The 12968-nt window shown below is 31.5% G+C and overlaps 1 protein-coding gene across 3 annotated transcripts in view; it reads left to right on the forward strand.

Annotated features, from left to right (window-relative positions):
- Positions 1–12022, forward strand: part of LOC129615488 (WD repeat and FYVE domain-containing protein 3) — a 30030-nt gene extending 18008 nt beyond the window's left edge. For 2 of the 3 annotated variants that reach the window (XM_055530736.1, XM_055530738.1), the window contains 17 exons: positions 171–1336; positions 1393–2688; positions 2739–2890; positions 2949–3373; positions 3439–4616; positions 4684–6575; positions 6634–7458; positions 7512–7730; positions 7800–8210; positions 8269–8372; positions 8431–9337; positions 9422–9599; positions 9660–9899; positions 9968–10093; positions 10151–10285; positions 10786–10900; positions 10952–12022. In XM_055530736.1, coding sequence (XP_055386711.1) covers positions 171–1336; positions 1393–2688; positions 2739–2890; positions 2949–3373; positions 3439–4616; positions 4684–6575; positions 6634–7458; positions 7512–7730; positions 7800–8210; positions 8269–8372; positions 8431–9337; positions 9422–9599; positions 9660–9899; positions 9968–10093; positions 10151–10285; positions 10786–10900; positions 10952–11117 — 9535 coding nt within the window. In that variant the 3' untranslated portion in view covers positions 11118–12022. The remainder of the gene's footprint in view (positions 1–170; positions 1337–1392; positions 2689–2738; positions 2891–2948; positions 3374–3438; positions 4617–4683; positions 6576–6633; positions 7459–7511; positions 7731–7799; positions 8211–8268; positions 8373–8430; positions 9338–9421; positions 9600–9659; positions 9900–9967; positions 10094–10150; positions 10286–10785; positions 10901–10951) is intronic. The other variant, XM_055530739.1, reaches the window with a different exon arrangement.
- The last annotated feature ends 946 nt before the right edge of the window (positions 12023–12968 follow it).

Here is a 12968-nt window from a genome sequence, read left to right on the forward strand (position 1 = left end):
TAGCATGATTTTAAAATTCGTTTTTGTTAAAATGAAATACTAAAATTAATTATTCTTTGCTTTCATATCAAAGTTTTTCTAATGCTTTTTTATTATTTTGTATGTTATGTAAATTTTTTTTTTGTTTGTCTTTTTTGTTTTATTTTTAATGTCCTAATTATAAATGAAAGAACTTCAAATTCTTTAAGAAGTAGTGTATACGCACAACAACAGCCACAGCACCATTATTCTGCAAACAAATCTCAAAATCAATCCTCTTCCGGATGCTCTTCTTTTTCTAATTCTAGACTAGAAAGTGATCGGCAACGTTCAATTGAAGTACAAGCAGCCATAAGGAATTTGGTATTAATGATATCATCTTTATGTATGTGTGGATATAATGAATTACGACCGATTCAAAATCAAACAAATACACTTTTTAAAATGCAAAATTTTCAAATGCCACAAGTAACTTCACGTGAAACGTGTGTGCGTAACATACATGCTTTTCAAGTTTTACAGACTGTTTTCCTAAAATCAACATCCTCAGCGCTGTGCTGCACAATATTGGATGCTATATCAAGTGTTTATCACTCAGACAATGCAAATTATTTCATTTTGGATTCAGAAAACACATTGAGTCAATTTACTGAGAGAATTCATATAAAGGGCCACCAAATTCAAGAAAAATTTTTTGATATACTTGAATTTATAGTATTTCAATTAAATTTTGTGCCATGCAAAGAACTAATATCACTATCCCTGCTTTTGAAAAATAATCATTCAAATAGTTGTAGTATTTTGTGTCTAAAAACTTTATTAAATATCTTGAGACATAATGCGGTTTTCAAAGAAGTATATCGTGAAGTAGGATTATTAGAAGTATTTGTGGCATGTTTAGATCGATATTCAGACCATGTAAAAAAAATTACTAATTTGAATGAAATGATAGAAGTTCTGAATTCCCAAGAAGATCAAGCTGATATTTTAGGAAAGCATATACTGGAGGCACTTCAAGTATTATTAAATGGTAATAACAATAACGCGAACATATTTAGAGAAAGTGGGGGAGCAAAGTGTATACATGAATTAGTGAAATTTAAACACTGTCGACCTCAAGCACTAGGTATTATTAGAGAGTTAATTTTGTCAACTGGGGGCGATGACGATATGCTATCTATTTTAAGTCAAATGCATTCGGTTCCAGCATATCAAGTTGAATTTAAAATCCAAATATTAAATATGTTATTGGGTTGTTTGAAAGATAGTCATAGAACGAGAACCGTGTTCAGAAAAGTTGGTGGTTTTGTTTACTTAACCAGCGTTTTTGTTTCTTTAGATGGGAAACTTAATGATGGTAAGTCACGGCAAATTAAAATAGAGGTTTAATTTTTAAAAATTTTTGAATTTTAGGTAATAACAAAAACAAAAAATATAACGAAATAAATCAATATGATCTTCTTCTGTTATTACAAATGGTATGTCAAACTTTAGTCACAGCAATGCGTTTTGAACCAGCAAACGCAAAATTTTTTCACCATGAAATTTGCAATGCATCACTAGTTGACACATTGAAGCTTCTAGGATGTTTTACAGAAGGAAAAGAATTAGGAGAAGCGTTTGTAGAGAATTTTAAACATGATGATCAATGCTTACGATATTTTCATGAGTTATTCACTGGAGAAATTATAAATTCAGAATTTAACGAAAGCATACCAAAATCATTATCTTACGCTTGTATTGTTTATAGATTGCTCTATAATATATCTTTAGATAATTTTGAAAAACCAAATTTAAATGGAGCAATTAGTTTGTTTCCAGATCAACATATAAGGTCACCTAGTACAGAATTTCCACCTGGAAGTGTTGTTAATTCGAACCACATTAATTTTGGTCAACAAATGCCAGATCCGAGAATAGTGCATCCTGGAGTTGTAATAAGTATGCTTCAACTTTTGCCATCAATAAAACATGAAGACTCTGAAAAGGGTTTGAATTTGCAATTGTATTTAGCAGAAATTATTAAAAGTCTTGTTAGAAGCGAAAGAAACCAGCAGATAATGTGTGATTATGGATTAGCTGGTTGTTTGCTGAAAATAGGAAAGAAAGCTCTAGCAGAAGAAAAAAATGCTTTGCATGTCCCATTACAGTATATACTAGAAAGGCTCGCCGCTCAGGCGTTGCAACCTACTGAATTAAGAGAATTTTTGAGACTAGGTGATCCTCTATCTTGCGCTGATATCAATTTAACCAAGCCTTATAAATTGGGAGATCCTGTTCCTTTGACTCGAATAAAAACCCTTGTTTCAATGACCACACCCAGAGATTTTCGCGCTCATGGCTCTAGCACTCTGCCCCCTTTTGTAGAACTTGACATGTCTGTTGAAGGCTTCGGGTGTATCTATTTGCCAAGCTTAGCACCTCAGGCTCCAAATACAGGTGGAACTATAGATGCTAATACAATAGGAGGAATTGGAACGGGCGACAGAATATTTCCTCCTCAAACTGGACTATCATATACAACGTGGTTTTGCGTTGAGAAATTTTCAGATCCAAAAATTGATCCCCATTGTGTTCGATTATTAACTCTTGTACGAACAATTAATAACCCAAGAGAGGAAAATTTAGTTTGCTTATCGATCTTATTATCAGCAGCTGATAAAGCGATTGTGGTGTCGACCCAAGAGACTTTAGTTACACCAGGGAAAAGTACATTTAGAATAAAACATTTTAAAAGTTGTAAAAAGTTTTTTTTTTAGATATTGGAGATTGGGAACCAGAAGGCTCCGATGACTGTAACGCTAGAATTTGGTGCCCAGATCTTCACGAAGGACAGTGGCATAATCTAGTGGTAGTTCTTAATAGAGCCGTACTAAAGAATTCAAGTTTATCGTTATACTTGGATGGAGCTGTGAGTTTCAAAGTAATTTTATAAGAAGTACTATTTTTAAGTTGATTCATATTTTCAGCCGATGCATACACAGAAACTTCATTACATATCACAAAATCCTGGAGCCGGATCTGTAAATTTAGCTATTGCCAGTCAGGTGTATGGTTACGTGGGAACTCCTCCTATATGGAGAAGGTATTCGCGTTTGTGTTGGAAACAAGGCGTATGCCATTTAGTAGAAGATGTTTTAAATCAACAAACTGTTCAAACGGTATATGCTTTAGGCCCTCATTATATGGGCTCCTTGCAAGCTCCACAATTAGGAAAACATGCGGAACCGTTACCGCCTTTGGCTCCAGAAGAAAGAGTGCTTTTAGGTTTGAATGCAAAAGCAATGACGCAGATGACATTAGCAAAAATTCGGAAAGTGTACAGTCGAACCGACAATAAATCTATTGCGAAGCAACTTGGAATGAATTCACATGAAAACGCTACACCTATTAAGTAAATTATTGTGACAACGCACTTATTGTACAATTATCTTTACTAAATATTGATTTTGTTTTCAGAATACTACATAATTCAGCTGGCCATCTTGCCGGTCCAGGGCGATGCCTAGGAGGAGTGGTTGTTGGTTATTTGGGTGTAAGAGTATTTAGCCCACACCCAGTTTCTGCTATGATTGATACCGTTGGCGGCTGCAATGTGCTTTTGGGCATAATAGCTATGGCAAAAGATGTAGAAAGTTTGTATGCAGGGGTAAAAGCTTTAACTTGCGTTGTAAAGTCAAACCGGGCAGCTCAAAATGAAATGGATCGGAAAAGAAGTTATCAAACCTTGGGAATGTTTTTTAAGAAAAAAAAAAACCTTTTAAATTCACATATCCTTCATTTAACTTTTGGACTAGTTGGAACTGTTAACAGTGGTCAAGAAATGTCTGCTATTCCAAATATAACAGCATTCCAAGATTTGTTGTGTGATTTAGAAATATGGCATGGTGCTCCAAATGGATTACTTAGATCACTATTAGAGCATTTATTAGAGTTGGCAATTGAGTCGAATGAAAAACGCCAGAACATAAAAATAATGAGAGAATTACAGCTTGTTAGTAAACTTTTACATATTATAGTAGATATAAATGATCATTCTACGAGAGAAATTTTATTTAACTTGATCGAAACCTTATTAGGCCAGCAGCCGAAACATAATGACTTGTTGCTATTTGGACAATATATAGCTGCAAAACTACCAAGAACAAACTGTTCTGAGAGAGCAATAAATGTGCCTGTTATGATAAAAAAAGATAAAGGTTCCTTAGATCAAAATGATATTATAGGACAAAACGTTTACTTAAGAAACCGTTGTCTTTCCTTATTGCATGGACTACTGTTTACTCCAAGAAATACCGTAAATTATGTGATATGTGATGATATTTCAAAAATTCTTGGAATGGATTGGTTGCTACTCTTCATGCAACCACAGGTTCACTTTACAACAGTTATTATAGCTGTTAGAATATTGGTAGTTGTTTGTGCAAACGAGAGCTTTATGGTTAGATTTAGGGATGCAACTCATAATGGTGGCTATTTAAAATTCACTGAACTTATTTCACAAAAAAAAAGTATTTGTCTCGGAGCAACACAATTAAGCGGTGGGCCAGCTTCCAATGGGGTTATGCAAGCAAATTTATCTCACTTACCGTCTCAAATTGCTGGCGAGGTTAAAACATCCGTTTTACATATTCCAGGTAACTTGTTTAGAAATTTAAAACGTTAATAATTTTAAATTGAACCTTCGTGTTTTAAAATTTTCAGGATTTCAGATGCTTGAATGGTTGCTTCAGCATCATTTAGATGTTCCAGAGTTATATTTTTTGATAACCGCTTTAATAATGGGTCAGCCGGTTAAATTATTAGCTTCAGAGCATACAAAGTTTGATCTAGATCGAGTTTGGGCATTCTTATGGGGCGCCCCCGTATCTCATGCATCAGCATCTTCTGTTAAAGTTAATGTCTGTCCTGAGGCTGTTTGTGTGCTTCTTGGTATGGTTCGTGCTATTGTACATATTAGTGAAACCATTGAATGGTTGTATAATCATCCAGAAACTATAATTCAAGTATTATTTTCTTTATATCACAACTTACCCGATTTTATGCCTACCATGATGTCAGGAGATGTTATTACCTCTTTAGTTGCAGTTCTCTTTCCATTTCCAAAGAATAGAACTATAAGTGAAGAAGAATCCGCGCTTAATAGTGGAACCTCGACTCCGGACGATACTAATAGTGGAAATTGCGTTTTAATACGCAGTCATAATGTTTCCGTTTCTTACACGTCCCAACTAACCCAACACTCAGTGAGAAAATTTGTAATTGATTTCTTAAGGGTGATTGTCGTTGATTCGTTAAGTTTGTCAATGCACGGTAAAAGTACCCCAGTAATTGATTTGGTTTTAGATGCCTCTCCAGAATCTGCAGAAATATATCAACAAATAGAATTTCAAACTGAAATTGTAACTGCTTTAATGGAACATTTATTGGCGGCCGACGTCTTGGTCGGTGAACAGGCAGCTCTTCCAATTGTACCTTTACTGCAATCTCACGTACAAAATATTGCACCAAACGTATTTTACTTCACTGCGAGAGTAGTTGATAAGATGTGGCAAGGATGTTTAACAAAAAACCCGCATGAAGTTTTTGACTTTATTATTAAATTAATTGCTCAAGCAAAAAAACGGTCTTCTGCTCTTTCTTTAGAACAGTTACATCATTCGTTAAATCGAACAATTTTATATTTACTGTCTAGACCCACAGATTCTATTACAGACCAGACATCAGTTTTAGAAGCTTTACATAAAATTATTACAAATCGTTTGTTAATCTTTGGAGCAGGCAATCATGAATTGGAGTTTATTGCCTGCTTAACGTATTGTTTAATGCAATTGACTTCTGACATGAAAATTGTTTTAGAACCTTCAATTAATAGAGCAACAACATGGCATGTTAATCCACAGAATGAAGATATTGAACCAAGAGATGATCAACTAAACCAACTGCAAGGTCGAAATTTGATTGTTGGTGCATCATTTCGGGTTTGGGAAGAGTTGTACGTATGTAAAAAACCCGCTATTGAAGAGGTTTTTAAAGTTTCACTCACTGTCCCAATAAACAATTTCAAAGCTCCAGATTTGCAAACAACCAGGGAACAGGTAATGGAACTAGCTTCTAAACTTTGGTTTAATTATGTGGATGCCGAGAGAAAAGCTTCATATAGAATTCCGTGGGAGATACATAACCAAATTCAGTCAAAAATTCAAAAAGTAACCGGCGGGCTAACAAGATTAGCAAGTCGAACAAAAGTAAAAAAAGAAGAATTAGTCCGTGTAAAATCTACTATGAGTAAGGGGGAAGCATTTGGATATACAGGAATTCATGTTCAATTAATAAAAGATCTTTGGGAGATGCGGGTTAAACAACACATGCAAATGCTCCAACATACCCAGAGATACGTCTATCAAGATTGGATACTGTCGGAGACTGAATTAACCCGAGAGCGAGGCCTCTGGGGTTCAGTTAAAACCCCCCCTCTTGATAAATGGATGTTAGACTCAACAGAAGGTCCACATAGAATGCGAAAAAAAACTATGAAAAATGATATATTTTATTTGCAGTATCCTTATCGGCCTGAAATTGAATTACCTGACAATGTAAGTATTGGTTTTGAAATAATAAAAGGAAAGAATTTATTTCGTTTATATCTTTTAGCGTCAATTAAAATATAAAGTAGCAACCAGTCTTGATAGTAAAATTTATTTTACTTATTGTCACCAACAACCCCGTATACTTTGTGAAACCGATCATCAATTTCCATATCTGCAACCTTCTTTTGAGAATATTACTTCTAAGATAACAAATAAACAATCTAGCGAAAGTAATACACCACCACAAAGTCCAACAGACGCTAATAATGAAAATACAGTACAAAAAACTATAGATGGTGTTCATGAAGATGCTGAAGAAGAGGAAGAGGAAGACATGTCAATGGTCGCTGATAACCAAACATTTTTACGTCTGCTGGAAGAGCAAGAAAAAATTTCTTACATGTTTCGATGTGCAAGAATACAAGGTTTGGATACAACCGAAGGTTTATTGTTATTCGGAAAAGAACATTGTTATATAGTAGATGGTTTTACATTATTAAAAAATCGAGATATTCGAGATATAGATACGCTTCCACCTGGGGCATATGAACCTATAATACCGAATTCTGGTGGTACTTCTCGCTGTGCACAAAAAATGAGGCAATGTTCTAAATTCTCTTATGAAGAAATTCGTGAGGTACACAAAAGAAGATATTTATTGCAACCAATTGCCTTGGAGGTTTTTTCTGAAGATGGTCGAAATTATTTACTAAGTTTTCCAAGAAAAGTTCGAAATAAAGTATATCAGAGGTTTTTAGCACATGCAACCGCAATTAATGATAATGCACAACAGTCAGTGGCGGGACAAAAACGTACTGCGAGCGTAGAACAAAGTTCAGGAATATTCAGCAGCTTAATAGGAGAAACTTCCGTGACACAGAGATGGGTGGTAAGTAAATTTAAGCTTTTAAAAAAATGCGTTTAAAATATTCCAAATTTCAGCGTGGTGAAATATCAAATTTTCAATATTTGATGCACTTGAATACTTTAGCTGGAAGATCATACAACGATCTAATGCAGTATCCAGTTTTTCCTTGGATCTTGGCAGATTATGATTCTGAAGAATTAGACTTAGCTAATTCGAAAACGTTTCGAGATTTTTCAAAGCCAATGGGAGCGCAGTCTGAAGAACGTTTGGAACAATTTCAAAAGAGATATAAGGTTTGGAAATCTATATTATTTGCGGTTGGTTATTAAAACAACAAATCTTTTTTTAATATATTACTTTAGGAATGGGATGATCCACATGGTGAAACTCCACCTTATCATTATGGTACCCATTACAGTTCAGCTATGATAGTTTGTTCTTACTTAGTTCGACTAGAACCATTTACTCAACATTTTCTTCGCCTTCAAGGTGGTCACTTTGATTTAGCAGATCGTATGTTTCACAGTATCAAGGAAGCTTGGCTTTCAGCAAGCAAATTTAATATGGCGGATGTAAAGGAATTAATTCCAGAATTTTTTTATCTTCCCGAGTTTCTGACAAATTCAAACAATTTTGATTTGGGGACTAAACAAAACGGAGATACATTAAATCATGTTGTGCTACCACCATGGGCAAAACAGGATACACGTGAGTTCATACGAATGCATCGTAATGCCTTAGAGTGTGATTATGTTAGTCAAAATTTACATCTGGTAATATAATACCTCCCTTTATAATTTTATAAACCATTCTTTGAAACATTTTTTTTAGTGGATTGATTTAATATTTGGTTGCAAACAGCAAGGTCCTCCGGCTGTTGAGGCTGTGAACGTTTTTCATCATTTATTTTATGAAGGAAATGTCGATATATACAAGTAAGCTTACAAAATTTTTATTTATATTGTATTTTGTTTTGACAGATTAAAATTTTAGCATCGAGGATCCCTTAAAAAAAAATGCCACAATAGGATTTATAAATAATTTTGGGCAAATCCCAAAGCAATTATTTAAAAAAAACCACCCGGCAAAAAAAATGGGTACATTGAGGCATTCTGTGATTGATTCGTCGTCATTGATAAATGTACCACAATTAAATCAAACAGATAAACTATTTTTTCATAATTTAGATAATCTAAAGCCATCTTTACAACCAATAAAGGAACTGAAAGGTCCTGTTGGGCAAATTTTGCAACCCGACAAAACAGTCTTAGCTGTGGAACAAAATAAAATAATGATGCCACAAGCCTATACTAGATATATTGCTTGGGGCTTTGCTGATCATTCGTTGCGTGTTGGAATATATGATTCTGATAAAGCTTTGTTCGTTTGTGAAGCTGCGGCACAAAATTCGGGTGAAATATTAGCATGTGCTTGTCCAAATTCGAAAATGATTGTAACGGCAGGCACAAGTTCTGTAGTGACTATTTGGAAATTCGATGTAAATAAAAAAACATTAACAGTACGGCATAATTTACATGGACACACTGATGCAGTAACTTGCTTAGCAGCTAGCCCAGCTTACAATGTAATTGTAAGTGGCTCGAGAGATGGGACCGCTATAGTTTGGGATATGTCAAGGTTTACTTTTGTCCGACAACTTAGAGGTCACGTTGGAGTTGTTGCAGCTGTCGCTATCAATGATTTAAGTGGAGACATTGCTACTTGTTCAGCAACATGGCTGCATGTTTGGTCTATAAACGGAGACGCTTTAGCAAATGTTAATACGAGTGTTGGTAGTGCAGATAGAATGCAACAAATATTATGTGTTTCATTTTCCGAAACAAGAGAATGGGATCAGCAAAATGTGATTATAACAGGTTCTACTGATGGTGTTGTTAGAGTTAGTAAACAAAATTTAGCTATTTTGGCCTAATTCATAAAAAAATATGGGTACATCATACAAGATATATTCTTTTTTTTTTAGATGTGGTCGATGGAATATGTTCAAGTCCCTATCTTTGAGAAAAAATTAAAGAGGTGCGAAGAGCTATGTTCCGCAGAAAAGGAATCACTTGAGAAAGGACAGGATGCAGAAATCACAGAAAAGTCTAAAAAAATTAATCTTTTTAATAAAATTAAAAGTTTATCTGGGGAAGAAAATGGTAACATTCCGTTTAATAACTTTATTACGAAATAAACCAACATATTATAATATTTTAAAGAAATTGTTAAGTCAGCTTCTGAAAGCAGTTTATCAGAAGCATGTGATGCTTCTGATAAATCCCTCAAATCAATTGAATCTGAAAAGAGAGATGAAGATGATAATGAAGAAGGACTTAGTCCGTTAATGGCAGATTCAGAAAGGAGAAAAAGTAGTATTGCGGGTACGAAGTCGTTACATGAGCTGAAATCTGTAAGTGTAGTTGATGAACGTCGAGTTCTGGATAAAACGGGCAGCTTAGGTGAATTTATAAAACTTTAATTTTATTGTCTATTTAAAAATCATTTTTAAATCAAAATACATATTCAGTGGACAAAATATCTGCTGTAGAAGAAAGAACTATTAGACCAAGTAAATCAGATACCAGTTTGACAGAATCCTTTGTTGTTATTGATAATGATGGCAAAAATAAAACCGAAAATTTATTAAGAAAAGGTAGGACAGAATATTTTACGACTTCTTGACTATAAGAATGTTTTACAAATTTTTCAGGGTTTAAATGGCAACAGCAACTAGTATTCCGTTCTAAACTAACAATGCACACAGCCTATGATCGTAAAGATAATGCCGAGCCAGCAAGTATCACTGCTCTTACAGTATCTAAAGATCATAAAATTATATATGTAGGTAAGCAAAAAGTTCAAAGATAATCCGAAATTTTTACGGAATAGTGTGTTTCGTAAGCTACGAGTATTAATTTCCGACATATTCTTAGGAATTTATTAACAGCAAATGTCCATGTTGCTTTGAATCACCTGTTGATTAACATTCTTTTTGTGTCTGCGTGGCTCTTTGTCTTAATTACTTTGTCTTAATTATGAAGTTCGATTTTAATGTAACTTTTTTTTATTTGTGAAAGGTTTATAAGAACGGTTGTATATTATACATACATGTTCAATGATAATAGTATATAAAGAATGATTTTTATTATATATTAATAATTATAATGTACAATAAAAATAATTCTAAAAAATTAGTTTTAATAATATAAAAAGCATTCTATATTTTTCGAAATATCTGAACAACGTTCCATTTATTTTTTTTTAATTTTAAAATGCTGTTACTTAAAACACTCCTATATTATTAAAATAAACAAAAATTTCTAATAAAATCTTTTTTTAATTTAGGTGACGCTCGAGGTAGAATATTTTCTTGGAGTGTTAGCGAACAGCCTGGGCGTGGGGTAGCTGATCATTGGTTGAAAGATGAAGGTGCTGATCAATGTGTGAAATGTCGCGTCAAGTAATATACTTTATTTAGAAAAAAAAAAAACTTTAATCATATTCATTTTAGATTTAATTTATATGAACGCAAGCATCATTGTCGGAATTGTGGACAAGTTTTTTGTAATAAATGTAGTCGCTTTGAGTCAGAAATATCGAGATTAAAAATTTTAAAACCAGTTCGAGTATGCCAGCAATGTTATGGCTCATTACGTTCAGCATCAATTGATCACTAAACAAATTCTACTATGGATAATACTAAAATATGACTTAACTTAATTAAAAGAATAATACAGTAGAATTTTACTTCACAGTGTATCAGACAAATATGTTATATCACAGTGAATTTTGTAAAGAGAAAAACATTCTATTTTTATGAACATTATTGAAACTTCGATGAAAATTATTTGCATATTATGTTATGTTTTATGGAAGGCAATATATTTTATATAAATTATCTTTGATAATATTTAGATACTTTTATTTGTGGAAAATAATTGTCGGAATTTGGATCAAATTGGGCCTTAAAAAACCCAAACATTTTGTGCAAATATCATAATATATGTTGAACATATGCTAAGGATACTTGTATAAATATTAAAGCGTGACTCTAAAACATGATGCATACCATATTTATACATATCTATAAAAAAAATTTCGTTTCCTATGAAGATTAATTGCATATTTAGTCTCTCAATAATAAAAAAATTCTAACATAATATGTTAATGTGGCTGCGTATATCATATTCAAATTTTTTGAATTCCACAAATAGAAAAAATATTCTTTTAAAATTTGAAAATATGTATTGTAAAACATTGAAGAGGTTAAATAATTGTTTTTTAATTATTGCGTTAAGATATTGCGTTTTAATTTGATCAATTAATTTGATCAAGATATTGCGTTTGAAATTATTTGGATTATTTATCTTAATTTAATTTTCATCAATTTCCTGTTTGCATTATAGCTGACGAAAACATAATCATGCCTTTGTTGTATAAATTTTTGATAATTTTCATTTGAAAATTCGATAATATGAATGCATCTTCTTAAAATAAAAAAGTATTGCAACAATAAACTAAATGTTAAGGAAATGACATTGTAAGATAATTTTATTAAAATGTGTTAATTATCTAGGTAGTAAGTAGCAAAATATTTATTCGAATATATATATATAATATATATATATAATATATATATAAATATATATATATATATATATACATACATATATATATATATGTAATATATATATATATATATATATATATATATATATATATATATATATATATATATATATATATATATATATATATATATATATATATATATATATATATATATATATATATATATATGTGTGTATATATATAGCATGATGAAATAAAAAACAATAAATGAACAGTTCTGGAATTTATTAAAATAAAAATCTTTAAGAAAAAAAGGAAAAGATATTCAAAAGTTATTAAATATGATATAAAAAGTTATTATAAATGATAATTAGTAAAAGATGTAAAAAATAATTTTAAATTTTAAAACTAAATAAAACAAATTTCATCTCTAATATTATAATTTATATAAGAAATTTAATACAAAATAGTATGTTTAGTTTTAAACACAAAAAAAATTTTTTTTATGTGTAAATACAATCAAAAAAATATGGGAAATTAAGTTAATAAAATGTATTTTTAAATTTATTTTGAAAACCAGTAATAACTAATTAACAACTAAATTGAAAAATTTAATATTGATTAAGATCTTACCAACTTCTACTTATAATTTTTATATTAAATATTTATATAACATTAAAATTTTTTCAAGTTTATTACATTTATATTAAGTAGTATTTCTTGTTTATTCGTCTGCTAATTATAATCGTCCCCTTACTATTTTTTGTACTCGTAAAAATGGGTCTCAATTGCTAACCGACATTAATTCTTGCTTGTTAATTTATTTCATTTATTTCTCATTTTTTATTTATAATAGTTTTAGTCATCATAAATAAGTCAAAGTTTCATAAAGAAGTTAAACTTTAAAACATATTTCAAGTAAAAAATTATTATGAATGCATTTATTATAAAGACAA

This window comes from Condylostylus longicornis, unplaced genomic scaffold, assembly GCF_029603195.1.
Source record: "Condylostylus longicornis isolate FDR11 unplaced genomic scaffold, ASM2960319v2 ptg000135l, whole genome shotgun sequence".
NCBI classification, from domain to species: domain Eukaryota; kingdom Metazoa; phylum Arthropoda; class Insecta; order Diptera; family Dolichopodidae; genus Condylostylus; species Condylostylus longicornis.